Source organism: Oryctolagus cuniculus, chromosome 5 (genome assembly GCF_051225735.1).
Source record: "Oryctolagus cuniculus isolate XC-2025 breed Fujian yellow rabbit chromosome 5, ASM5122573v1, whole genome shotgun sequence".
Taxonomy (NCBI): Eukaryota; Metazoa; Chordata; class Mammalia; order Lagomorpha; family Leporidae; genus Oryctolagus; species Oryctolagus cuniculus.
In genome coordinates this window covers 152,282,600-152,309,895 of record NC_142871.1, presented here as the reverse complement: position 1 = coordinate 152,309,895, position 27,296 = coordinate 152,282,600, and the positions used below count along the sequence as shown (strand labels likewise).

Here is a 27,296-nt window from a genome sequence, read left to right as displayed (position 1 = left end):
GCACTGGCACTGAGCTATGTCACTTGGCTGCTGTAAGATGAGCAGAAGGAGCCACCAATGATTGATCTTGGCGAAGGTGATGCACTGGTTAAGCTACAGGTTTTCCATTACTACCTGGAAGTGTCTGACCTTCAAAGCCTGACCGCTTTCCACGTTTCCTTAGATGAAATAGCCAAAGTTAACTGCGTTCAATTCTTGAAACTGTATGTGAAGCATAAAAGCAACGCAGAGATACCCAGGTGATGGGGCAGGCGTTTGGCACAATGATTAAAACACTGCTTGGGGTGTCCGCATCCCAAACCAGAGCCCCTGGGCTGGAGTGCTGGCTCTGCTTTTGGTCCAGCTTCCTGCTAATACACATTCCAGGAAGCAGCAGGCGATGGTGCACGAATCTGGGCCCCTGCCACCAGGTGGAAGACCCAGACGGAGATCCTGGATCCTGATTTGGGCCTGGCCCTGTGCCAGACGTTGCAGGCATTTAGGGAGTGAACCAGAACATGGAACATCTATCAGTCTGTCTCTCTCTCCTCTTGAACTTTTTTAAAAAATGCCCAGCTGGTGTTACTATAAACCTTCAAAAGCCATAGCTATTTGGGTCAATGTTGTGGCACAGCTGATTAAGCCACCAACTCGGGATGCTCACATCCCATAATAGAGTGCTATTTTGAGTCCAGCTACTCCACATCCAATCCAACTTGTGAATGTTTCTTGGAGGCAATAGATGATGACCCACGTACTCGGGTTCCTGCCCCACATGTTGGAGACCCTGATGGAGTTCCTGGCTCCTGGCTGCAGCCTGGCCCAGCCCTGGCTGTTGCAGAAATTTGGAGAGTGAACCAGCAAAAGAGGGGAAAGATCCCTCTTTTATCTCTCTCCCTGACTCTCTGTGTCATTCTGCCTTTCAAGCAAATAGATAAATAAATCTTTATAAAGAAACATAGCTATTAAAAAATACGAATTGTGTGTGTTGGTTCATTGCTTTATGCTTTCTTCTCAGCCAGGCAAGTAGTAAATATCCACTCTTCTCCAGCTGTGCTGTGTACTAACTGCTTCTTTCATCGTCCCACTTGACGGAGGAGATACTAGAGGGCTCTGCGTTGTGACAGGGGTTGTTGCTTTGCAAGTGCCTTGTATTGGTTTCCTGGAACAATCATCAGTCTGAATGGTGAGGCAGCCACCATGTCTCAGGCAACAGCTCAGACTAAAGCAAGCAGTGTGTTGCTCCCCTTTGGTGCCACTGTATATCTCTGCAAAACATAGGGAGAGGCAAAGCACTTTGTCTGGTTGTGCGTCCCAAGTCTTCACTCAAGCCAGCGGAGGGTCGGTGCTCTGCTCCAAATGCCAGTGTGACGCAGAAGCCATGTACTTGGGAATCCCTGTGACCATAAGTGAGCACAGTGCCCAGTTAGAAACCGTAACGGAGGGGTGCGGGTGGAGGACGCGGCGCTGTGGCACAGTAGGTTAATCCTCTGCCTGTGGTGCCGGCATCCCATATGGGTGCTGGTTCTAGTCCCAGCTGCTCCACTTCCGATCCAGCTCTCTGCTGTGGCATAGGAAAGCAGTGGAAGATGGCCCAAATGCTTGGGCCCTGTACCCCTGTGGGAGACCAGGAAGAAGCTCCTGGCTTCAGATTGGCGCAGCTCTAGCCATTGCGGCCATTTGGGGAGTGAACCAATGAAAGGAAAACCTCTCTCTGTCTCTTGCTCTCATTGTCTGTAACCCTGCCTCTCAAATAAGTAAATAAAAATTGAAAAGAAAAGAAAGAAACCCTAACAGGGTCAGGTAGCTCCTAAGAAGTTGACATAGATAGATTTTCTCTGTCACCTAGCATAGGAAGGTGCTACAAAAAGTTCATGTAAAAATGGAATTAAATAAGCTTATTTTGATGTCAAAAAATTTTGAACGTAGAGTTTTTTCATAATACACATTTTCCATGAACTTTTTGAAATTCCTGGTATTAACCCAGCACATAACAAATGACTAGTTGTTTGTACATTGGCAAAAATGAATTACTATCATCTATTTACACACATGCTTGGCTTGTAATATATGTGTTCCTGAAACTTAAGATACAGAAATGATATGGCCACCCAGGAGACCACGTTAAATGGATGTTGACTCTGCGTTTTGTGTAGCCATCATTGATGGGTTTTTCACCTCCAGGACCAGCTCTTATAAAGTGGAGGGACTTTACTACAGGGTCCCTCTGTGACCTCCCTAAGGGCATCCCAAGTTTACACTAAACCGAGCATTTAACCCTTCCTAAACCACACATTCTGAGACTTCAGTGGCATGTTTGCATTATAGGAGCGGCTTCGTGGGAATGAATGCCGGATGACTGGGCCTCAGTCCACGTGGGTGATGGGGGCTTTGGAGGGACTGATGGGAGCTGGGGCCTCAGGGGCAGCCTACCAGGTTCTGTTGGTAGGGCAGGCTCACCCCGTGTAGCCTCCCTGCTGTGGTTCCAGTGGGATTTCCTCCCCTTCTTTCTGCTCACCCCAAGGAGCAGAGCAAAAGCCAAGCCAGGGGGAGGTCCTCGGAAGCCAGAGCCAGGCCCAGCACAATTAAGAGCCAGTTGCTATTATTCCTATAATAACCTGTGTGGCATCTCTTAAACCATAAGTCCACGCAAAAATGTTCATAGCAATATTATTCACAATAGCCAAAAAGTAGAAGCAATCCAGATGACCCTCACCTGATGGATGAATGAATAAAACATAGTCTAGTCACACGATGGAATATTATTTGGCCACAAAAAAAAAAAAAAAAAAAGAATGGGGGCTGGCGCTGTGCTGCAACAGGTTAAAGCCCTGGCCTGCAGCACCGGCATCCCATATGGTCGCCAGTTCAAGTTCCCGGCTGCTCCTCTTCTGATCCAGCTCTCTGCTATGGCCTGGAAAAGCAGTAGAAGATGGCCCAAGTCCTTGGGCTCCTGCACCCACATGGGAGACCCGGAAGAAGCTCCTGGCTCCTGGCTTCTGATCAGCACAGCTCTGGCTGTTGTGGTGTTGTGGGGAGTGAACCTGCGGATGGAAGACCTCTCTCTCTCTGGCTCTACCTCTCTCTATAACTCTATATTTCAAATAAATAAAATAAATCTTTAAAAAAAAGAGAATGAACTACTGATACATGCTACAACTGGATGCTAAGTGAAAGAGAAAAATAAACATCACAGATAACAGAGGAGAGAGAAAAAAGAAACATAAAGGAGACCAGCCCCATGGAGACATGGGATTCCCAGCTCTGCAGCCCTTCCCCCTGCATGCCCCACACCCAGGGAGCTTTTGCTGCTTTTCACAAATAAACTTACTTTCCTTCTTGCAAAAAAAAAGAAAAGAAAGAGAGAGATAAATGATGGGCTGCACGTATGATTCTGTTTATGTGAAATGTCTCGAATTGGCAAAGCTGTGCAGACAGAGACTGGATAAGTGGTGCCAGGTGTTGGATGAAGGGGCTATGGGAGTGACTGTTAGTGGGTATCTAATGGTGCAGGTGCCTCCTGAGCATGATGGAAATGTCTGGAAGTAGGCAGGCAGTGATGGTTTGTGAATCAACTAAAAGTTGCATACTTGCAGGGGTGGGGAACTTTTTTTCTGTCAGGGACCACTTGGATTTTTATAATATCATTCGTCAGCCATAGAAAATGATCAACTTAAAAATCAGTCAGCTGGGGCCCTGCACTGTGGTGTAGTGGGTAAAGGCACCGCCTGCAGTGCCATCATTTCATATGGGTGCCGGTTCTAGTCCTGGCTGCTCTACTTCCCATCCAGCTCTCTACTATGGCCTGGGAAAGTAGTGGAAGATGGCCCAAGTCCTCAGGCCACTGTACCCGCGTGGCTCCTGGCTCCTTGTTTCAGATCAGCCCAGCTCCAGCCATTGTGGCCAACTGGGGTGTGAACCAGCGGATAAAGACCTCTCTCTGCCTCTCCTTCTCTCTCTGTAACTCTGACTTTCAAATAAATAAATAAATCTTTAAAAAAAAAAAAAAGAAAAGAAAAGAAAATGGCCCAAGTGCTTGTGCCCCTGCACCCATGTGGGAGACCTGGAAGAAGCTCCTGGCTTCAGATCAGCTCAGCTCGGCTGTTGCAGCCATTTGAGGAGTTAACCTGTGGATGGAAGACCTCTTTGCCTCTGCCTCTCTGTAACTCTGCCTTTCAAATAAATAAATAAAATAATTTAAAAAAATTTTAAATAGAGCTTTAAAAATCAAAAATAAAAATCAATAGAGGGGCCGGTGCTGTGGCGCAACGGGTAAAGCTGCCGCCTGCACTGCCAGCATCCCATTTGGGCTCTGGTTCCAGTCCTGGCTGCTCCACTTCTGATTTAGCTCCTTGCTGAGGATGGCCCAAGTGGTTGGGCCCCTGCACACAATGGGAGACCCAGGGAAAGCTCCTGGTTCTTTGGCTTCAACCTGGTTGGCCATTGTGGCCATTTGGGGAGTGAACCAGCAGATGGAAAATCTCTCTCCCCACCTCCCTACAGCTCTGCCTTTCAAATAAAGAAATAAAATAGTTATTTATTTCTTTACTTGAAAGCATCAAAGAGAAACATCTTCAGTCTTTTATCTTCTGTTTAATTCTCCAAATGGTCACAATGGCCGGGACTGGACCAGGCTGATGCCAGGAGCCAAGAACTCCATTCGGGTGTCCCATGTGGATGGCAGAGACTCAGGCATTTGGGTCATCTTTTGCTGCCTTCTCAGTGCATTAGCAGGAAGCTGGATTGGAAGAGGAGCAGCCAGGACTCAAACGGAAACTCTGATACGGGATGCTGGTGTTGCAAGCAGTGGCTTAACCTGCGATGCCACAGCGCTGATCCCTACAGCAATCTTTTTTGAGGGTTTACTTTGTTTTTAGTGCTGGTTTTCAGTCCTGGACAGGTGTCACCCCATTTAAGATTCACAGAGCCCTGGGAGTGGGTCTTACACCCATTTTGCATGAGAAGTTAATATTCATATGCCCAAAATCATATGTCCAGGGAGTTGAGATACAAATTGGAGATATATCTGCATATACAGATGGATACATATAAGTAACAACACTTAGTTTAAAAAACATAAGAGCTGCTGAGGTGGACCCGTCACAGAGGGAAATGGGGTGGGTGAAGTATGTAGGAAAAGAGCCCACAAGGGAAGAGGAGCCAGCTGGGTCAGAGACGCCCCTCAGGAGCACCTGTTGATGTCAGGTGGGGAGGGGGGCAGGCGGGAATGGGGCTGCTCCTGGCTGGCACAGCCACCCTGGAGGAGGAGATACCTTGTTGCCAGTGTGCTGGGGGCAGAGATACTGTGGGCATGGTCCGGGCATGAAATTGACACCTCAACAAGCCCCGCGGCCACGGAAAAGGGGTCCATCTCGGTGAACGCTGTGGTGTAAGAGACACCGTGGCACCGTTTAGTGATGCGTGAGAGTGTGCTGATGCGACTTGAGTTCTGCTTTTTAAAATGAAGAGAATTCAGGCACATAGCCCTAAATGCACAGGATGGTCTAATAAAACGAGTTAGCTCTTCCATCCCACCCCCAATTCTCTTCAAAAGTAATTCTTATTTTTTTAAATATTTATTTTTTTTGAAAGGCAAAGTTACAGAGATGAAGGGAGAAACATAGAGAAACCTTGAATCTGCTGGTGCACCCCCCAAATGGCCGCAACAGCTGGGGCTGAATCAGGCCAAAGCCAAGAGCCAGGAGCTTTCTCCAGGTCTTCCACGCGGCTGCAGGGGTCCAAGCACTGGGGCCATCTTGCGCTGCTTTCCCAGGCACAATACCAGGGATCTGGATTGAAATGGAGCAGCCAGACTTGAACCTGCACCCAATGGGATGCCAGCACTGCAGGAAGCAGTTTAACCCACTGCACCACAGGGCCGGCTCCATCATTAAGTTTCCTATGAACTACTAGGACTTACAGTGAGTTTTGTTCATCAGAATTCAGATTAAAGACGGGGACTACACATGCGATAAATCACTTAGGAAGAAATAGGGAAAAATTAAGAAACTTTACTGTTTAAAAGTTTGTTTATTTGAGACACAGAGAGACACAGGAGAGAGCAGAACAGCCAGGCCTGGGCCAGGCTGGAGCCAGGAGCCAAGAACTCAGTCTGGGTCTCCCATGTCGGGGGCAGGAACCTATCTACTTGGGACATCACCGGTTGCCTCCTAGAGTGTGCATTCATAGGAAATTGGAGGCAGGAGCCAGAGCCAGGTGTCAAACCCAGGCCCTGCATAGCGTAACTCTTTTCCATCTCTTAGTTTTCTTATGGCATCTAATGCATTCATTCCCTGTGGTTCCTGGAGGAAGCTCCTGGCTCCTGGCTTCAGCCTGGCCCAGCCCTGGTCATGGCAGCCACCAGGGGAGTGAGCTAGCGGATGAAAGATCTCTCTCTCTCTCTCTCTCTTTCTGACTTTCAAAATAAATAAATAAATCTTAAAAAAATATTGGATTATTATTTAGAAGGAGCAGGGGTAGAGAAAAGTTAAAAAGGTTAGATAATAGGTGCCAACATACAGGTGAGAGGAACGAATTCTCACAGTAGGACAACCATCATCCACAACAATTCATGATCTCCTTCAGCCTAGAAAGGAAGAGATGACTCCCATTACTTAGAAATAAGAAATGTTTCAGAAGGCAAAAATGCTGACTACCCTGATTTGATCATTACAGATTGTGTATATGGATCAAAGTATTGTATTGAACCCCATAAGTAAGCACAGGTTTTGCATGTCAACTAAAAATTTAAAGATCACATACTGTTAAAATAAAAGCATTCAGTCACTGTTGGAGGTTTGCTAATGAACCAGCTCATTCTTTTGAAAACCAACAAAGGGGGAAAAATCAATTTTTTTTAAACAAAAGCTAGAAATGCAACTTTCCATATCCCAACTTCATATTCTCCAGACTGTATGACTGGTAGACTAAAAGGGACCAGTTTGTTGAATACACAAATAGTTTCTTTTAATCACCATGAATTTCAGTGGCTTTTTTTTTTTTTTTTCTGAAAGCAGTGTGAAATGTGAGGTTTTATTCTGGATCTCTCCCAGGATGGAAACATCTCACAGGCTCGCTCCTTGTCTTTCAGGCCTTGCTCTATTACTGTGAAGCCCTGACCCAGACAAACCTGCAGCTGCAGAAGGCGGCCTGCCTGGCCCTGAGGAGCCTCCAGGTAAAGCCCAGCACCTGCCCTGCTGTCTTTGAAAGCACCTGTTACAGCCTTGGCGCTGTAGGTTAGTTCTCAGATCCGTTTCTGCCTTTAGGACTTTGTTCTGTGCAAGTCCACAAGGGACAGAAAACAGTGATGTTGTGCCAGAGCCCACAGGAGTCATTTGCCTTTAGTCCCGTATTAGGAATGGCTTATCTTGTCCCAAAGGAGAGATGATAATGTTGACTTCACCCATTTCTATTGTACACAACAAATAACAGGGACAAATACAATTTGCGAAGAACTGCTAACGTCCACCGTGCTGCTGAATTCTCAGGCCCCTCGCCTCAAACTCTTTTTTTAGGAAACAACTAACCAAGCTTAGTTGTGTCCGAGGGAGATTACTGGGCAGGGAGAGAGCTAGAATGTACAGGGAAACCTATGAGGCTGAGAAATCCCAGCAGGAAAGACTTGTCTATTCAACAGGCCAGGCTTAATGTTTGACCTGCCTATATCAGCAAAATAATGGGTCATCAGCCTGCAGAGCTGAATGAGCAGGCCACCCGTGAGAACTCGCTTAGGTCCTGGCTGGGCGGTGGGACAAGAGGCAGTGGGCCTGCAGGCCCCACAGAGCTGGGAGAAAGGAATTAGTGCCTCCAGAGAGAAAGTCAATGAGCTGTGAAGGCAAACAGCTCTGGGGAAGGCCGCATTCCCTGTGACTGGGTCCAAAAACTGCCTTCAGGTGGCCAAAAAAACCCACGCTGGGTACTGTTTGGGCACTCTCCTGCTGTGCGGTGTGCGTGATGGACTAAGTGTAGGTAAAGCCAGGAGACGGTGACCTGTGGCTTATAATGGACGGATGTGCTGCGGTGAGGAGGAGAGCAGGTGTAGACTCTGGCCTGACCCAAGGGAGAGATCCAGCTTCCTCCCCTTTGTCTCTTCTGCTAGAATGTAGGCCCCAGCTGCTGAAAGGGGCTCATGTAGCATGGTGTGAAAAACAGCAGGGCCCGGCGCTGTGGCACAGTGGGTTAACTGCCTGGCCTGAAGCGCCAGCATCCTGTGTGGACGCCGGTTCGAGACCCGGCTGCTCCACTTCCAATCCAGCTCCCTGCTAATGCAGCTGGGAAAGTAATAGAAGATGGCCCAAGTCCTTGGGTCCCTGCATCCACATGGTAGACCCAGAGGAGGCTCCTGGCTTCTGTCTTTGAATCTGCGAAGCTCCGGCTGTTGCTGCCATTTGGGGAGTGAACCAGCAGATGGAAGACCTCTCTCTCTCTCTCTCTCTGCCTCTCCTCTCTCTGTGTAACTCTAACTTTCAAATAAATAGATAAATCTTAAAAAAAAAAAAAAAAAAAACAGGGCAGACTCAAGATCCCCTCCCCCTGGGCCCATTAACCCTTGCCAATTTGTCAGAAAAGGTGATTACTTTTTTAATGAGTGGTGGCAGCAGGTACCCCCCCCTGTCGCTCCCCCTCTTCGTGGAGGAACAACACAGGACCCTGCGCTGTTCTTTCGTCTGCTCGGCCCTCTCCGGGTTTGCTGCTGGTTCTTCCCGGGTTGGCTACTATCCCTTCCACCTCCGTGGAAGGGCAGTTCCCCCTGGCCACATTCCCCACTTCCGCAGGGGAGCGGCACACCGCCGGCCGGGTCTCTCGGGGGGCTGCACAGGTGTTCCTTCAGCTAGATGTTCCCCTTAGATGTTCCTGGTGCATGCCGTCTCTCTCCTCCTTTATAGTCCTCCTCCGCCAATCCCAACTCGGCTGTCCACACGCCGAGTACGCTGCTCTCCTCCAATCAGGAGCAAGTCCTACAGTTTATTAGCTGAACTGGAGGCAGCTGTGTGGAAGCTGTTTACTTCTCTCCCAGCGCCATATTGTGGGAGAGCAGATGCATAGAATAAGTCTTAATTCCAGTAACTCAGTCCAGTCCGGATTGCTCCCCACACCCCCCTTTTCCTTTCCTATGTTCTGCCAGCCTGCCTGCCTCTTCGGCTCACCCTCTCCAACTAGAATGCTCATGATAGAACCGAGTCCTGCTGTCACTCTTCTGGGGCTTCCTGCAATATTATGCTCAAGATACAGACACCAAGTAAGACAAAAACTTGGGATTAAGTCCAGAACCCTTGACATGGCATGTAAGACTTTCTCTGATTTCTCCCTGCCGCCTTCTCCAATGTCTCTCCTGCCACCTCTGGCTTCTGAGTCCTACCACAGCTATTTTCCTGGTCTAGAATTTATTATTTTCTCTTTTCTGTACCCCAAATACTCCCCACCTCCTATATGTGCATAACATGTACCTTCCATGCATCCTAACCTAACCCTTAAGATATCAGAAGGCTTCCCTGCCTAGCAGGTTCCCATTCTTGTTACATTAATTATTCAAAGTTTTAACAATCTGTCCTTCCACTTCACTGTAAACTTTTTTTTTTAATTAAAGGTTTTTTATGTATTTGAAAGGCCGAGTTAGAGAGAGAGAGAGGCAGAGAGAGAGAGGTCTTCCATCCACTGGTTCACTCCCCAAATGGCCACAACAGCCAGGGCTGGGCCAGACCAAAGCCAGGAGCCAAGAGCTTCATCCAGGTCTCCCATGTGAGTGGCAGAGGCCCAAGCACTTAGCCCACCTTCTGCTGCTTCCCCAGTCATATTAGCAGGGAGCTAGATTGGAAGGAGAGCATCAGACTGGTGCCCATATGGAATGTCAACGTCAGAGACGGTGGCTTAACCTGCTGCAGCACAGTGCGGGCCCTCAGCTGTGAACTCTCGAGGGCCAGGACTGCGTGTAATTCATGGAGAAATCTCCTTGTGAAGGGGCTGGTTCGCAGGGTGGTCAATGAATGTGTGTAGAAGGGAAGACTTCCCATCAGTGTATAAGCTGAATGCTAGGGATTCTCTAAGTTTTTACTTATTTTTAATCAATGAATAATAATGGCGTGTATTTATGGGGTGCAGTGTGATTTTTGATATTTAGACAGGAGAACTGAAACTGTCATAGAAAGAATGGGTTATCCTGGAAAAGCAGTCACTGCACTCTCCTAAGCGTGGCGTCCTCCTAGAGAAGTGAGAAATTAACTGATGCTCAGAGCGCCTTCAATTACAAATCTAGGGCGACAGTGGTTGAAATGCAGTGCAGCCAGGAGTCTATATTTTTTAAAATTTTTTATTTTCATTGTATTTGAAAGGAAGAAAGGGAGGAAGAGATGCGGGGAGAGAGAGAGAGAGAGAGAGAGAGAAGAGAGAGATGAGAGAGAAGAGAGAGAGAGGTCTTCCATCCACTGGTTCATTCCAAATGCCTGCAACAGCCAGAGCTGAGTCAGGTGGAATCCCAGAGCCTGGAGCTCTGTCCAGGTCTCCCACAAGAGTGACAGGGACCCACATACTTGAGGCATCATCTGATGCCACATTAGCAGGAAGCTGCATCAGTAGTGGAGTATCCAGGACACAAACCAGGCATCCCGGTATGGGGTGTGTGTGTCCCAAGCAGCGATTTAACCATCTTACCAAACACCCTCCCCAAGGAATCCACGCTTTCAAGGAAACTCTCGGAGTGAACCTGACATTCCGCTGTGTGTGGGAGGCCCTAGGGAAGACGACTTTTGGAGTCCCTCCCAGCTAAGAAATGAAAAGTCTCCCTGATCCCCAGGCCGAAGTGTCGGAGCAGTAACCCTCTTTTCTGCCACAGGCTACGGAAAGCATTAAGATGCTGGTGACCCTGTGTCAGTCGGACACCGAGGAGCTCAGGAGTGTGGCCTCCGAGACCCTCTTGTCCCTTGGTGAGTTCTCTCTTTCTTTCTTCTATGTTGGTGGTGGTGGTGACTGTCCACCTCTGACCCCCTCCAAGGCAAGCATAAAGAAAAGCTTCCTGCGCCCTGTTTGAGCAGTGTTTCCCTCGGAGGCTGGTAACTCACGCCCAGAATGTCGGGAACCCCAGAGTGTCTGTCCCACTCCGGCTGCCCGTCCTCGCTGTCTAGACGCTGACACGGAGGTCACTCTGTCGGCCTCACTTTGTGGCTTCTTCAGTTTGTGTGCTATCTGGAACCCAGAATGCAGAGGTCAAACCCGAAAGTAGAGGCAACAGGAATCCAGGCTGGGTGGCCAGCGTGGGGTGGCACTCCCTACAAGACAGTGGCCAAGGGGCCTGGGATGTGTCTCCAGGACGTGCTGTAACCCCAAACCTCAGCCTTGCCCTGACTCCCAGTTCTCTCATGGCCCTCTGGTCTAGGCCCACCTGAGCTCTGACGCCCAAGGAAAGATCTGAAGTCTTCAATTTATTCTAGAGTGTCAGATGACCTTTCTCCTTCCCTTTTCTTTAAACTGGTTCATGCCCAGCAGGTTTCATACTTTGATTTGGGGACTTGGGAAAGTGGGGAAAGCCTTCCAAACTCTGCATTAAAAAGTATAAAAACTCTGCATTAAAAAGTATATTCGTAACAATAATTTTACTATAACCCTTAGAGTGTAAAAACTATACCCCTGCAAGTGTTTAAACATAATCCAGCCATTAATGCTATTTAGAAAAATGCTACCCTCTTTTGTAGTAGCTTAAGGAGGTGCCAGAGGTTCTGGTAGCATTTACAGTCGCCATGAAAATCCCACTTATTGTTAAGCCTTTTTTCTTATAGGTATAGGTTTCATAAGGCTTCATTCTGCTAGACAATTCTCATTCATTGCACAGAAATCTTAACCAGTATGTGTTTGTTTAAAGGATAAAATAGTTATTCCTCATGAAAGTATTTCAATATTTTAACCTAGGGATGTCCAATAGGTCCCTCTGTTAGGATGGGGATATTCTATACATGGTAGCTGATAATCACGAGTGGTATTCAAAAAGTTTGTGGAAGACAGATATTATGAGGAAACTATGCATGGATTATAACAGTTTTTCTTCCAAAATTATGTTGCATTCCATTTTTCCATGAACTTTTTGAGGTACCCTCATATGTGACTACTGACCACTTGAACTTGTCCACTGTGACTGTCTTTGATGGACAAAAAGCCGTAGACAGAGAAAGATTTTCCACCCACTCCTTCACTCTCCAGATATCCACAACCACTGGGGCTGGAGGAGACCAAAGTCAGGAGCCCAGATCTCCATGCAGGACGCTCACCTAAGTGGTAGGGACCCAGCTCCTTGAGCCATGGCCTACTGCCTCCCAGGGTGTATTCAGCAGGACGCTAGATCTGGACACACAGCTGAGACCCAAACCCAAGCTCTTCGAGATGGGACGCAGGTATCCCAAGCAGCCAGATGACCCCTCCAGATTTTTTTTTTTTTGAAAGATACATTTATTTGTTTGAAAGGAAGAGTGACAAAGAGGGGGAGAGAGAGAAAATCTTCCATCTGCTGGTTTACTCCCCAGATGTCCACAACTGAGCTGGATCCGCCTGAAGCCAGGAGCCGGGAACTCCATTCATCTCCCGTGTGGGGGTCAGGGACCCAGCCATTTGGGCCATTATCCACTGCCTTCCCAAGTGCACTAGCAGGAAGCTAGAGCAGAAGTGAATTAGCTGCAACTCCAGTGACCACTCCAAATGGGGTGCTGGCTTCACAAGTAGCAGCTTAACCCTCCCACCACCTTAATCTGCCCCAGATTTTTTAAAATCATTATTTTCTAAACAATTCAACTCTGTAACTTCATACCCAGCATGTACACTGTATTAGGTACTGTAAGTCTTCTAGAGATGAAATAAAGTAAACAGAAATGCAAATTATAGGGGCCGGTGCTATGGCACAGCAGGTTAACGCTCTGGCCTAAAGCGCCGGCATCCCATATGGACTCTCTCTCTCTCTCTCTCTCTCTCTCTACTTCTCCTCTCTCTGTGTAACTCTGACTTTCAAATAAATCAATAAATCTTTAAAAAAAAGAAATGTAAATTTTAAATGCAAATACTACCCCATTTAATATAAGAGACTTGAGCAGCTGCAGATTTGGGGTTATCTCAAAGGGGTCCTGGAACCCAATACCCACAGATGCCATGTGACAGCTGTAATATAAAATCCATGATTTTGCTCCTTTGCTAAAGCTCATTCATAATAATATGCTTCCAGCATTTCATGGGTCTTCTTTTTTTTAAGATTTATTTATATTTTATTTGAAAGTCAGAGTTACACAGAGAGAGAAGAGGCAGAGAGAGAGAGAGAAAGGTCTTCCTTCCATTGATTCACTCCCCAAATGTCCGCAACAGCCAGAGCTGCACCAATCCAAAGCCAGGAGCCAGGAGCTCCCTCCGGGTCTCCCACATGGGTGCAGGGGCCCAAGGACTTGGGCCATCTTCCACTGCTTTCCCAGGCCATAGTAGAGAGCTGGATCGGAAATGGAGCAGCCAGGTCTCGAACCAGCATCCATATGGGACGCTGGCGCTTCAGGCCAGGCCTTTAACTTGCTGTGCCACAGTGCCGGCCCCATCATGGGTCTTTGTCTTTTGTTTTCCTCCACAGTGAACTTTGGATTGAGCCAACTATTTCTGTCTTTGTCTCACTTACATTAAACGTGTGTCTCTGAACTTCACCTTCCCATTCTCTCATCATCAGAAATAGGAAGAAAATGGGACATAATAGTAAAGTTATTTACACATACCCCTCGACTGTGGCAGACAGCCGGTGCTGCGGGCAAAGCTGAATTAGTTGTTGGCTGTAGGAGGCACCACCATAGGTGTATGTGGCGGAGAGCCATTTTTAGCTGAAGTTTGCAAGTCTACATTGGCCTTTTGTCACTGATCATGTGGGTGCTGCAATATGTGGTATGTACAAGTAGAAGTTGAATGCTCTGAAGTCAGGGGCCAGCCGTATGGAAATCCCTCAGGCACTTAGAACAGAATCCATGTGGTCCCTTAGGTGTAAAGCTATTCTGTGGAATTATCCACATCAAATGGCCATAGGACTTCCTGTTCGGTTTCACACTCTAGCATTAACTCCAAAGTTCTTTGTTTGTTACCTAGAATACAATGACATAACTAAGAATAACAAAAGATAACTTTTCCTTACCTCAAGTTAACATAGAACAAGGTAGCCCTCCATACCTCCGTGTGTTCTGTGTGATGATCGGCAAACGTTAAACCGGAGTTGGTGTTCATGTCTGATGTTCTGTACCCAGGGGAAGCTGGCCGCCTGGCCTATGAGCAGCTGGACAAATTTCCTCGAGACTGTGTAAAAGTCGGAGGTCGGCATGGGGCCGAAGTGGCCACCGCCTTTTGATGACGCGTCCGCTCTGCCCGACAGCCGGCTCACCGCCTGGCCCCTGCTGCAAAGTGTTTCCAGCGTGAAGGGTTCGCCGCTGAGGTTGGCTGGAAATTGAACATGTGGCCGGAAGCCTTGTGAGTTCAGATTCACAGAACCGATGTACTTTCCCTTTGGCTGACAGCACAGGGCTGTGTGTAACTCAGTAAACGACATCATCGGTTGTGTCTACAGTACTCGATGCAAGTATTTACCGTCTTACCTTGATAGGTATGAAATTTTAAAATCGCCATCTTTGTACTTTTTTGGAAATTCTATAAGCTTGAAATAGTCACGCGGTATTTCCATAAATATCCAATGCCTTGCTGTTTGTTTTTTTTTTCTGTCGTGGTCTCAGGGTTGTGTGATCCCTTTAGTGACCTGATTTTACTTTAAATATGAAGCACAAAAAAAAAGAGAATTTCTTTAGACAAAAATTTGCCTGCAGAACCTGGCAAAATGGCCTACTGTAAGAGTGTAATTTTTTAACTTCACTGTTGTAAGCTCCCACTGTATCTTTTGTTTCTTTTCTTGATCTTGAAAATTCCAAACCTGTGTTTCCATTGTGCAACAAAGACAGGTAGACCTCCCTTAGGGAGATGACGTTCATACTCTTAAAAGCAAACAGGAAACTCAAAGCTTCGGCTTTATTTTTTTGTTTAATTAACAAAAGCCATTTTTTTATGATACTCTTACCTTAGAGGTATTTTGCTGCTAAGACAAATCAAAACCAAAAGCTGTGCATTCAGAAAACTGTGATACTCCTCCAGGCGGAAGAGCCTGGCTCTGAAGGACCCAATGGGGCAGGAGTGGAGGGTCAGTAAAAGTGGGCCCTGGCCGGCCCCGCGGCTCACTAGGCTAATCCTCCTCCTGCGGTGCCAGCACCCCGGGTTCTAGTCCCGGTTGGGGCACCAGATTCTGTCCCGGTTGCTCCTTTAAAAAAAAATAAAAGCGGGCCCTGCTTCCGGCGCTGAGCCAGAGGGGTGCCCTGAGGGATGGAGCCTGGCCGCAGAGAACTCACTCACAGCCAGGTGGGAGCCACTGGCCAAACAGAACAACTGCTCCTGGAACTGCTTCAGCGTCAGGGTAGCAAGTGCATTAAGCGAAGTGGAAACCGCCCAGTAGCTTTTCCTAAGCCACTTTTCTTCCTCTGAAGAGTATACCAGGTGAGGTATGCCAAGGTATTAAACAGTGTGCGTGACCGTAATTTAAACTGTGGAATATCAGCTGTTATCTCTGGATGTGTTCATATAAAATATCACTTGGATGTCATTTTAAATATTTACATTTTAGCAAGACTTTTAAAAAAGGATTCATTTCATTTTAAAGTGGGAACTGCTTGCCAAGCTTCTGGCAAAACAGTTCTTTCAACTGTGAAGTCATAATGTACATATTTGTATATTTATAAATATTATATATACACACATCTATGCTTCATTTTAAGGTACACTGTACAGTCCATAGTTGGTGTGTATAATTTGTGGTCTAAATGGTTGAAATGGTTCTTTTTATAGAAAGTCAAATCCCAGATGTTCCAGGATTTCTGTTTGGTTTGTTTCTGTTTGGTTTTTTAAAATTTTTCGAATATCGCATGCATAATTCCGTGACTTTTGTATTCACTTCTGCATATTATTTTTGGTTGATGGGTGCTTTTCGTTTTGTGGCATTTGTATTCATCACTCAATCATGGAAGTTAAAATAAAATTATTTTTGAATTACTATTCTCATGTGGAATCGGATGTATTTTTTTCCACACACTATTTAGGGACAGAGCAGGCCTTATTATCTCAACTTGAGTGTACTCTCCTCTTGAAATCCCTCCAGCTACAAATGGGGATAATAAATATTTTTTTTAAATGTCAGATTTCTTGTAAAGCTGTTTGCTGGAAAAAGAGCTGCGTTTCACAGTTGCTGTGTCCGTGTATGGAGACCCTAAGCTCACTGAGGCCAAAAACAGCCCTCACTTATTTGTCTGTTCCCAGGCCAAGATCTTACCACGCGCACCACTGGGTTCAGCTGCAAGTGTTTACCAAGAGACTCTTTAAGTACCAGTGATGGCTTTTATTGAGTCTGTGGCATATACAACTTCCCCTGTATCTTTTGTTGCTATCCTGCTTAGCTGAATTACCTTGGTTACCTTCAAAATTATAAAGTCAAATCATCAATCTAAATGCAGCATAAAACATCAGTGCTTCTCACTGTATCAGAAAAGCAGTTGACTCAGATAGAAAAAGAAATCTTTCTACCCTTGACACTTTCCTGGAGTCAATACCTCTTATTAAACAAAAACTATTTTTGATTTTTAAGGAACAATTTTTTTCTTTCTCTGGAATGTTCATCAGATCTCTTTTTTTCAAAGTGTATTTATATAGTTTGATTTATTTGAAAGGCAGAGCAACAGAGAGAAAAAGAGAGAGAGAGATGACAACAACAACCAGGTCTGGACCAGGCCAAATCCCTGAGCCAGGAACCCCATCCAGGTCTCCCATGTGGGTGGCAGGAAACCAAGTTCCTGGGCCATCATGCACTGCCTCCCAGGGTGCACATCTGCATGCAGCTGGATCAGAAAGGCAGATTAGCTGGGACTTGAACCAGGCACTCATCTAGGGAATGTGGGCACCTCAAGTGGCAGTTAGCCTGCTGCACCCCAACAACTGCGCCACTCTTTTGCTTTTGAAAGAATTTTAAGTATACCTTGTGTGGGGGGAGTGGACAATAGTTCCTGCTAAAAACTACATCTCCGGCTTCTCATTTATTCAGCAAGTATTGGAGCATATTGGCTATGAATAAGGGATGTGCCAAGGCCTGTGACTTCAGAGGTAGAGCCATGAAGAAAAGGCAAAAGGCAAATGAGCATGCCTGCCTTCACAGGGTTTCCATGTGGGGAGGAGGGGACAGTGCGACAGAGGGGATACTGATGCCACCAGGCCAGGTTGGAGGCGGGGAGGGCAGTCAGGAAAGGCCTCACAGAAAATTGCAGTTGAAGAACAACCAAAGAACTGATGGTGCAGCCACGTGGGTCACCCCTGGGAGGCGTGGGCCAGCCACAGGCAACATAAGTACAGAGACCTAGAGAAGGGGCCATGCCTGGTGTTGTGGATTTTCTACTTGCCACATTGTTAGAGCTTTTAATTTTAAAAATGAGAAATAAACTTCACTGATATATTTTGTTGAACGTAATATGTCTAAAAGATTTCCAAATGCAAACAGTATAAAAATTGCTCATGAGGCCGGCGCCGCGGCTCACCAGGCTAATCCTCCGCCTTGCGGCGCCGGCACACTGGGTTCTAGTCCCGGTCAGGGCGCCGGATTCTGTCCCGGTTGCCCCTCTTCCAGGCCAGCTCTCTGCTGTGGCCCGGGAGTGCAGTGGAGGATGGTCCAAGTGCCTGGGCCCTGCACCCCATGGGAGACCACAATAAGCACCTGGCTCCTGCCATCGGATCAGCGCGGTGTGCTGGCTGCAGTGCGCCGGCCGTGGCGGCCATTGGAGGGTGAACCAACGGCAAAAGGAAGACCTTTCTCTCTCTCTCTCTCTCTCTCTCTCACTGTCCACTCTGCCTGTCAAAAAAAAAAATTGCTCATGAAAGATTTTACATTCTGTCATTCACGCTAAGGCTTTGGACTGCAGTGCGCATTTCACACCTCCAGCACCTCTTAGTTCACTTAGCCACATTGCAGATGCACGGTAGTCACCTTGGCTAACGTTTACTCTACGGGAAAACAAAGGTCTAGGCTTCCCCAGTTGTCCTGGTAATGTCCTGTGTTTGTTTTTTGCTTTCTCACAGTAATATATTTGAAGAGTATAGACAGGGATATATTTTGGATGTGTTTTGAAAGTAGAGGGTTAAAGCTCTGGCCTCTGGTGCCGGCATCCCATATGGGCGCTGGTTCTAGTCCCAGCTGCTCCACTTCGATCCAGCCCTCTGCTATGGCCTGAGAAGGCAGTAGAGCTTGGTGGCCCAAGTCCCTGCACCCACATGGGAGACCCAGAGGAGGCTCCAAGCTCCAGGCTTTGGATTGACCCAGCTCCGGCTGTTGCAACCATATGGGGAATGATCCAGAGAAGGGAAGACCTCTCTCTCTCACTCTCTCTCTGCCTCTGCCTCTGCCTCTTGGTAACTCTTACTTTCAAAATAAATACATACATATTTTCTTTTTTAAAAATATGTATGTATTTATTTGGAAGGTAGAGCTGCAGAGAGAGAGAGAAGGAGAGACAGAGATCTTCCATCTGCTGGATGATAGAGTCATGAGCCTGGCTTCTCTCATCTAGGACATACAGCAAGAAAAACAAGACTCAAGGAGGGAGCCTAGGTTCACTCCAGTATTTAAAGACCCCAAAAAAGGGAAGCCAAGGAAAATGAAGAGGGGCTGCTAGAAGCAAAATATCTGAGAAGCCAGATGACAGAAGTGTGTCGAGGCCGGTGCCGTGGCTCAACAGGCTAATCCTCCACCTAGCGGCGCCGGCACCCTGGGTTCTAGTCCCGGTCGGGGCGCCGGATTCTGTCCCGGTTGCCCCTCTTCCAGGCCAGCTCTCTGCTGTGGCCAGGGAAGGCAGTGGAGGATGGCCCAGGTGCTTGGGCCCTGCACCCCATGGGAGACCAGGAAAAGCACCTGGCTCCTGGCTCCTGCCATCGGATCAGCGCGGTGCGCCGGCCGCAGTGCGCCGGCCGCAGCGGCCATTGGAGGGTGAACCAACGGCAAAGGAAGACCTTTCTCTCTGTCTCTCTCTCTCACTGTCCACTCTGCCTGTCAAAAAAAAAAAAAAAAAGTGTGTCGAGGAGAGGGGAGTGACAAATGCTGAAGAAGTGAGACTTGGATTCAGCCAGAATAAACACCAACTGTGAACCAAAGGGGAAGTTTCAGTGGAGCCAGGAGATTAAAATCCTATTTGGATTCCAAAAGAGAATGGAGGGAAAAAAAAGACATAAGATGGTCACTGTGGCAATTGCTTGAAGAGTCGTCCGACGAAAGGGAGCAGAGAAATGCAAGTGCAGTGCGGGGGAGGGGGAAGAAATATACGTGGTCAAGAGTTACTTTTTCCGGTGTGTCTGTTGATGATGCTAATAATCCAATTGAGATGGAGGAATTATTAAGACAAGCTAAGAGCATAAGCACAGCTTCCTGAATGGGGTGAACGGGCTGTCTGAAACCAGCAGAGAGGGAGGGGCTATAGGAACAGGAAGGAGCAGCATGGAGGCACAGGTGCAGTCGGTGGCGGATGCACTGGTGAGAGTTAGGGAAGTTCTCTTGTGATTGCTTTGATCTCACAAAAATGCAGTCCATCAATGAAGTAGGGAAGAACTCTGGATAACACACAGAAGAGGTGCCATCCTGTGAAACATCAGTGGAAAGAAGCACTTGCATGTTAGAACAGAGTAGAGGCCGGCGCCGCGGCTCACTAGGCTAATCCTCCGCCTGCGGCGCCGGCACCCCGGGTTCTAGTCCCGGTCGGGGCGCCGGATTCTGTCCCGGTTGCCCCTCTTCCAGGCCAGCTCTCTGCTGTGGCCCAGGTCCTTGGGCTCTGCAGCCGCATGGGAGACCAGGAGAAGTGCCTGACTGCTGGCTTCAGATCAGCGCGGTGCGCCAGCCGCAGCGGCCACTGGGGGGTGAACCATGGAAAAGGAAGACCTTTCTCCCTCTCTCTCTCTCAGGGTCCACTCTGCCTGTCAAAAAAAAAAAAAAAAAAATCGGAGTAGAGTGGGCCAAGGTGCCCAGATAGGCATGAGTCAGGAAAGCCGTGTAAGCTGAGGCTTTGTGAACCAGATGAACCAGAGAAGAGAAAGTAAAGAGAGTTTAGTTCAAACTGTAGATGGTCTTCTACGCTTAAGGCACGTGTTGCTTTCCCTAGGTTTGCACTTGTATGTTCCTCTCCACAGTGTTGCTAAGCAGTGCATTCTGGAGTTCCTGGCTGTTAAGTTCTGTTGCTGCTGGTGGATACCAGAAGCACCCTTGACCTTCACGCACAATGAGGAACAGCCAGGTTTTTTGAGTGTGGATTTGTGCTGCGATGGAACAGTGTTTTAGGGGGCTGTGTCACAGCCTTTGTAAATTCTGGAGTGTCTCTGTGAAGGGCTGTTTTGTTAAGAAAAAGGAGGAAGAGCTTATCCCTTCGTCTGAAAGTATTTTTCACAAAGAAAAAATTGTGCTCCTTGGCTGTACGTTGAAGGACAGTTCTGCATCCATTGAAAAGAGAGCTCAAGCCGCCCACAGAATTGGATTGTTGGCTTTCACAGGTACTGATCTTAACCAGCTGTGCTGTTAAGTAGGTGTTTCGGGAGCGGCTGTTTGGTGCAGCTTTTAAGAGGACGCTGGGACACCCACATCCCATGTCAGAGTGCCTGGTTTGAGTCCTGGTTACTCTGCGTTTGTAATCCAGCTTCCTGCCAGTGTGCACCCTGGGCACCCTGAGCAGCCGATGATGGCTCAAGGCCTTAGGTCCCTGACACCCATGTGGGAAACCTGGATTGATTGATCTTGTTCTTTTTCTTTCTTTCCCATTTCCCTATTTCTCTGCCTTTCAGATAAAGTTTTTATGAGCTGACATAATTCTAATCTCATGATAGGATGCCAATGCAGAGTAAAACAGCCTGATACATTACTACTGTTTAAAAAGTTTATTTATTTTTATCTATTTGAAAGGCAGAGAGAGAGAGAGAGAGAGAGAGAGATCTTCCACCTACTGGTTCACTCCTAAAAGGCCCACAACAAGCCAAAGCTGGACTCCCCAAATGGCCACACCAACCAGAGATGGGCCAAGTTAAAGTCAGGAGCCAGGAGTTTCATCCGGATCTTCCACGTGGGTGCAGGGACCCAAGCACTTGGGCCATCCTCTGCTGGTTTTGCAGGCACATTAGCATGGCTCTGGATCAGAAGTGGAGCAGCTGGGACTCCAACTGGTGCCCACATCGGATGCCAGTGCTGCAGACGGTGGCTTAACCTGTTGCGCCATGGTGCCAGCCCCAGCTGATATTTTTTGAAGTGGCAAAGTGAATTACTTGGATGTGGTTTGATGGACTCTAAGAATGGCGTCCATTAGAGAAAACAGTAAAAGGAGCAGTTGGTATCAGAATTGTTGGGAACCAAGGTGCACAAGGCTGGAGAGAAGACCAGAAGCTCAGGAGATACTCCCAAGCGAAGGATAAGTGGTGCCCACCCCGGCAGGTGGGGTTCCCATACACCCTCCCTTCCAGGGGTCTCTACCCAGCACCTTCCTGGCTAGTACCTTGACAACAGAGTTTGAGCTTGGAACCGCAACAATCTGGGGCTCAGGAATGTGGCACAAGTGGGGTTGAGGGCCAGGCTGGCGGTGGAAGGAAGAAAAAGCTGGTAAGGTCACACTGCTCCAGGTCTGCTCAGGAGGACGGGACAACAAGGGCCTGTAACAGCTCGTGAAAGCCACAGTTCTCAGTGTGTGCTGCGCTCTCAGCCTGTTGTGTCCTCCTCATTCCTTTATAACACCCACACATAAATAACTGTAGATACAATGTATACTCCTCAAATCAGGGGAACTAACAGTCCCTCTCCTCGCCAATGATTTGAAGCCTTGGAGCTCTTCTCCTCCAGTTCTTTATAAAACATAGAAGAAGCTGCTGTAAACTGTAGGTGCTGTGCTGTGCCAGGAACACTAGAACTTACTGCTCCTGTCTAACTGCTTTGGTTCTTGGTACCCAACCTCCCTCTCTCCACCCTCGCCTCGCCATCACCGTGCTACTCGCAGCTTCTGTGTGGTCAGTGCTCATCGAGCTTCCACGTATGAGGACGATCAGGGAGTGTTTGTCCCTGGCCACTGCTGCTCAGCCTTTGGCCATTCTCTTTGCTCCTTCCATTCTCCGCCTCCCCCCCACCCCGCCCCCGCCACCCCCTTGATGCTGGAGAACTGGGAATGAGACTCTGATGGCGATGTGCTGGACAGACTTAGCCAGGTTTTACACACCATGAAATACTCCAAGAAACGCGAAGAAAGGAACCTGGAGGGGAGGCTTAGGCAGGCAGTAACCACCCCATGCTTTGCACATCGCTCCTTGCTTATCAACACACAGGTTCTGTCTACAGCAACACAGGAGCAGAGGTAGGGAAGAGAGGAAAGTTCAAAGTCCCCACGCAGTCGCCTACCTGGCAACAGAACGTGAACACATAGCTCCAAGACATTGCTAGCCACTAGATACACCAAATACTTCTGGAAATGTGCGCGCGCTCTCTCTCTCTCTTTTTATAGGAGGACCCAATGCTGGGAAATTCGCAGCTGAGTACATGCCAGAAATAGCTTTCTTGTTGCAAGAGGAGATGCCGTCCAAATCAAAGATCCTGCTGCTCCAGAGCGTAGCATGTTGGTGTTACTTAAACCATGCCAGCCAGAGAAGTGCCAGGCATCTGCAGTTTGTTCCCATCCTCGTTAGGTTTTTCGAAAGCAATCTTGAGCCTGCTGTCAAAGGCGACACACAGAGCAACCTCCTCATTCAGTTTTGGACATGCTATACTCTCTCCGTCATGACATGCAATAACCTGTCTATCATGAAAGAGCTGAAAGACTGCAATAACCTAAAATATCATTTGCAAATGTTGGCTACTGAGAATTGGTCCGGATGGCCTGAAAATTTTGCGGAAGTGTTGTATTTCCTCGTTGGTTTTCACCGGAGTTAGTTTCTAGAAATCCAGTTGGGGGGAGCAGCTGTCTATACCCCTGTATTACCCTGGGAAGTTGAATAAAAGTTGAGACAGTATTCTGAAGTGTTTTCTGTTTTGGTTAAAGAAGTTCTGCGTAACTTTTCATACAGTGAACAGCAGTAACAACTTCTAAGAAGCACTGCTGTTTGAAGCATTCACACCACCCACTCTTATGGGAAATTAAGCCATCAAAGCATGTGTTATATACAGAGGGGACCAGGCAGAGCTGTAAAGTTACAGAACTGGAAGTGCTTCGGTCCCTGCCACCAGTGTGGGAGGCTCGGATGAAGGTCCAGGCTCCTGGCTTTGCCATTGCGACCATTTGGGGGCATGAACCAGCAGATGGAAGCTAGCTCTCTCCCTGTCACCCTGCCTTTCAAATACAAATACAAAAATCCTTAAAAAATTTAGAGAGCGGGAATATAATTCTTGCCACCTGTCATAAAAAAACATGATAGATTGACCATCTCCAATATCTACCATTAAAGCAGGAACCTCCTATTTTCTAATATATCTCCTAACCTGATTTAAAAACATCTATTTCACTATTGATTCCACATTAGAAAAAAAAGTCTATACTGGGTTTTCATATTATCACATTTATTCTGTTTTAATACACTTATTCAAAATAAAAAAAAAATCGGCTCTCAGCCTTTTGGCTAAGATCAAGTGTAAAAAAAAACTCATGGGGCTGGCATTGTAGCACAGCAAGTTTTTTTTTTTTTTTTGACAGGCAGAGTGGACAGTGAGAGAGAGAGACAGAGAGAGAAAGGTCTTCCTTTGCCGCTGGTTCACCCTCCAATGGCCGCCGCTGCAGCCGGCGCACCGCGCTGATCCTGGCAGGAGCCAGGAGCCAGGTGCTTTTCCTGGTCTCCCATGGGGTGCAGGGCCCAAGCACCTGGGCCATCCTCCACTGCACTCCCTGGCCATAGCAGAGAGCTGGCCTGGAAGAGGGGCAACCGGGACAGAATCCGGCGCCCCAACCGGGACTAGAACCCGGTGTGCCGGCGCCGCAAGGTGGAGGATTAGCCTATTGAGCCACGGCGCCGGCTAAGCACAGCAAGTTAAACTGCCCCCTGTGACAGCAGCATCCCATAAGAGTACCAGTTGGAGTCCTGGCTGCTCGACTTCTCATCCAGCTCCCGGCTAATGCACCTGGGAAAACAGCAGAAGGGTGGTCCAAGGCCTTATGCCCCTGCCACCCAAGTAGGAGGCCCAGTTGGAGTTCTTGGCTCCTGGCTTTGGCTGGGCCCAGCCCCAGCCATTGCAGCCATTTGGTGAGTGAACCAGTGGATGGAAGATTCTCTCTCTGTGCCTTTCAAATAAATAAATCTTTTTTAAAAAAACATAAAATTTTTAATTTTTAATTTAGTTGTTAAAGATTTATTTATTTGAAAGTCAGAGTTACACAGAGAGAGAAGGAGAGGCAGAGAGAGAGAGAGAGAGAGAGAGAGAGGTCTTCCATTCGCTGGTTCACTCCCCAAATGGCCACAATGGCTGGAGCTGTGCTGATCCAAAGCCAGGAGCCGGGAGCTTCCTCCAGGTCTTCCCAAGCAGGTGCAGAGGTCCAAGGACCTGGGCCATCTTCTACTGCTTTCCCAGGCCATAGCAGAGAGGATAGGAAGTGGAGCAGCCAGGACTCAAACCGGCGTCCATATAGGATGCTGGCACTGCAGGTGGTGGCTTTACCCGCTACACCATAGCGCTGGCCCCAAAACTCATAAAATTAAGTTCATGAAATGAGAATTCATTGGAAGAAGCATTACATAGGTAAACATTAGGGGCAATGGTACAGTTTAGAGGTTTTTACATGACAATAAACCAGGGCACCCACAAATGCCAAATCATAACCCAGTCCACCGGGCACTGTGCCCCACCTGTACATCCTTTTGGCTCTACGTATTTCAGGACGAGACTTCCACCTCCATATTTCGGGCTGAGGTTGTTTCCTGGCAACCTCCCTTGCTGCTCAGAAGGCCTTGGGGACCGGGGGCTGTGATGAGCAAGCATTTGGCCTAGTGGTAAGGACACCCTCCCACATCCCACACCACAGTGCCTGTGTTCCATTCTGAGCTTCTTCCTGATTCCAGCTTCCTTCTGATGGTGACCCATAGAGGCAGCAGTGATGGCTCAGGTATTTATGTCCCTGGCCACCCACCCACGTGAAAGATACGGATTGAAATTCTGGCTCTCCGCTTTGGTCCACTGATTTAGGCATTTGGGGAAGTGAACCAACAGATGGAATATCTCTCTGCCTCTCAAATAAATAAAATAATAAAATGGATAAATAATATGATTTTTATTAAAAAAAAAAAAAGAGGGGGAAGACTGGAAGTGCAGCGGAATGCACACTCGGTGGGAGCAATCCACAGCTCCACTGGTACAAGTTTGCAATTCCAAGGAGCGCCGTGTGCTCATGTTGCAGGGTGGCCCCTGGCTAAGTTTGGTCCATGTTCTCGTCTCCAGGTGAGAAAGAATTCAAGGGACATAGAAAGAGATGAGCAGGAAAGTATGACTTTTTAAAGTGAAAGTACATACTCAAGAATGAGTGTATGCAGGTTCGGGAGAAAATGAGCTGCAATCAACAAGGTTTGGGGCCATCCTTTACGACCTGGCGGCATAGAGGTGATGTCTGGGGTGAGGCTTCATGGACTATTCAAAGGGGGCGGAGTTTGGGGCAGGGCTTTGAACCCCACCCATTTCCACACGCTTTTTTGGTTATCTTTCAGCATGGTGTTGAGTGCATGATAGGAGTAGAAGCGTTAGCCATGGTAATTTATTTTTTGTTTTTTAAAGGCTTATTTATTTGAGAGGCAGAGTTGGAGAGATATCAGAAAAGAGAGATATCTTCCAATACTGATTCACTCCCCAAATGGCTGGGGTAGCAGGATCACCTGGGTGTCCTTGGGGGTGCAGGGGCCCAAGCACTTGGGCCATCTTTCACTGCTTTCCCAGGCCATAGTAGAGAGCTGGATCGGAAGTGGAGCAGCTGGGACTCGAACCAGCGCCCATGTGGGATGCTGAAGCTGCAGGCCACCGGCTTAACCCACTGAGCCACAGCACCGGCCCCCAAATCCCCTTTCTGTGTGCTACCCAACATCCCTTTCTGTGCACTGTCCAAATGCCCCTGCTGGGCACTGCCACAACTTTCTCCTCCTTCTGTGTACAGGAAACTTAGTTCCGTGACGTTGCAAACTCAGAACCATACCAGCAGAAAACAGCCAATACAGCTGTGTGCTGGGTCCCCGAGATGACCCTCAGGTGACCGTAACGTCATCATGTCATTAAGCCCAACACTCTCACCTGACGCTACTGATGCAGTGTAACTAAGTGGTTAAAGTTAGGTGGGCGTGGAACTCTGCAACTCTTGTGCCGGCAATGTAACCCGCTTTCCCAGGAGGCACCTGTTGCGGCCAGGACCAGAGCGCATGCTCGAACCCCACCCGGGTTGCATATCCGACTGGGAACCAAGCCCTTGCTTATAAATAGAGGCGGAAGTCGGCAGTGGGGAGGGGGGGGACTCTGCTTGCAGGTACTGCTCGCCTTGTGTCCGCTGCAGACGACTTGGACGGCCCTCCCCCGCGGTAGCTTGGAGGTACGGTTTTCAGGTTTTTTTGTTTGTTTCAGGTTTTTTGTTTGTTTGTTTACGAGCACTTCTTTGACCAACTCTGTTGGGTATTTCTCTGTGGGGCTGCCCACACTCGCATGCATGAATGTGTGTGTGTTACCTCTCTGGAAGATAAAGTCTGTTCCTGGGACCTTCGCTGTGGCATAGCCCGTTAAGCCGCTAAATGCCAGTTCGTGTCCTGGCTGCTCCACTTCCCGTCCAGCTCCCTGCTAAGGCACCTGGGAAAGCAGAGGGAGATGGCCCAAGTGCTTGGGTCCCTGCACCTACGTGGGAGGCCCGGAAGAAGTCCTGGCTCCTGGCCCTGGCCCTGCCCTTGAGGAGGAAGGGGAGTGAAGGAGCAGGTGGAAGCACTTGCTGTCTCTGTCTTTCCCTCTCTTCTCTGTAACTCTGCCTCTCAAATAAGCCTTCAAAAATTTTTTTTAAATAATTACATTTTCTGTTCCCATTCACAGATGGTATCTGTGTCCACTTAGTATTTCTACTTCTGCAGGAGGCAGCCTGGGATGGAAATTAATAAATTCATTGCCCACACTGATGCTTTTAGAGATTTCCCAAAAAGGCATGGAAATAGATGTGGCCCAAGCCCTGCCCCAAACTCTGCATAGTTTGAATATTCAATTAAGCCCCACTCCAGACACCACCTCCTATGCCTCCAAGACT

The 27,296-nt window shown here is 47.9% G+C and overlaps 2 protein-coding genes across 8 annotated transcripts in view; both read left to right on the top strand.

The window, feature by feature from the left end:
• The window catches only part of RIPOR2 (RHO family interacting cell polarization regulator 2), a 229,014-nt gene extending 212,952 nt beyond the window's left edge, over window positions 1–16,062 (top strand). For all 7 annotated transcript variants that reach the window (XM_051855014.3, XM_070074337.2, XM_017344960.4 and 4 more), the window contains 3 exons: window positions 7,070–7,153; window positions 10,808–10,898; window positions 14,220–16,062. In XM_051855014.3, the coding sequence (XP_051710974.3) occupies window positions 7,070–7,153; window positions 10,808–10,898; window positions 14,220–14,320 (276 nt within the window). In that variant the 3' untranslated portion in view covers window positions 14,321–16,062. The remainder of the gene's footprint in view (window positions 1–7,069; window positions 7,154–10,807; window positions 10,899–14,219) is intronic.
• Window positions 16,063–19,667: 3,605 nt separating this feature from the next.
• Window positions 19,668–23,052, top strand: ARMH2 (armadillo like helical domain containing 2). Its single transcript, XM_008262490.5, has 2 exons — window positions 19,668–20,577; window positions 22,560–23,052. Exons 1-2 carry the CDS (start codon window positions 20,352–20,354, stop codon window positions 22,982–22,984), a joined length of 651 nt encoding a protein of 216 aa, XP_008260712.3. The 5' UTR covers window positions 19,668–20,351; the 3' UTR covers window positions 22,985–23,052.
• The last annotated feature ends 4,244 nt before the right edge of the window (window positions 23,053–27,296 follow it).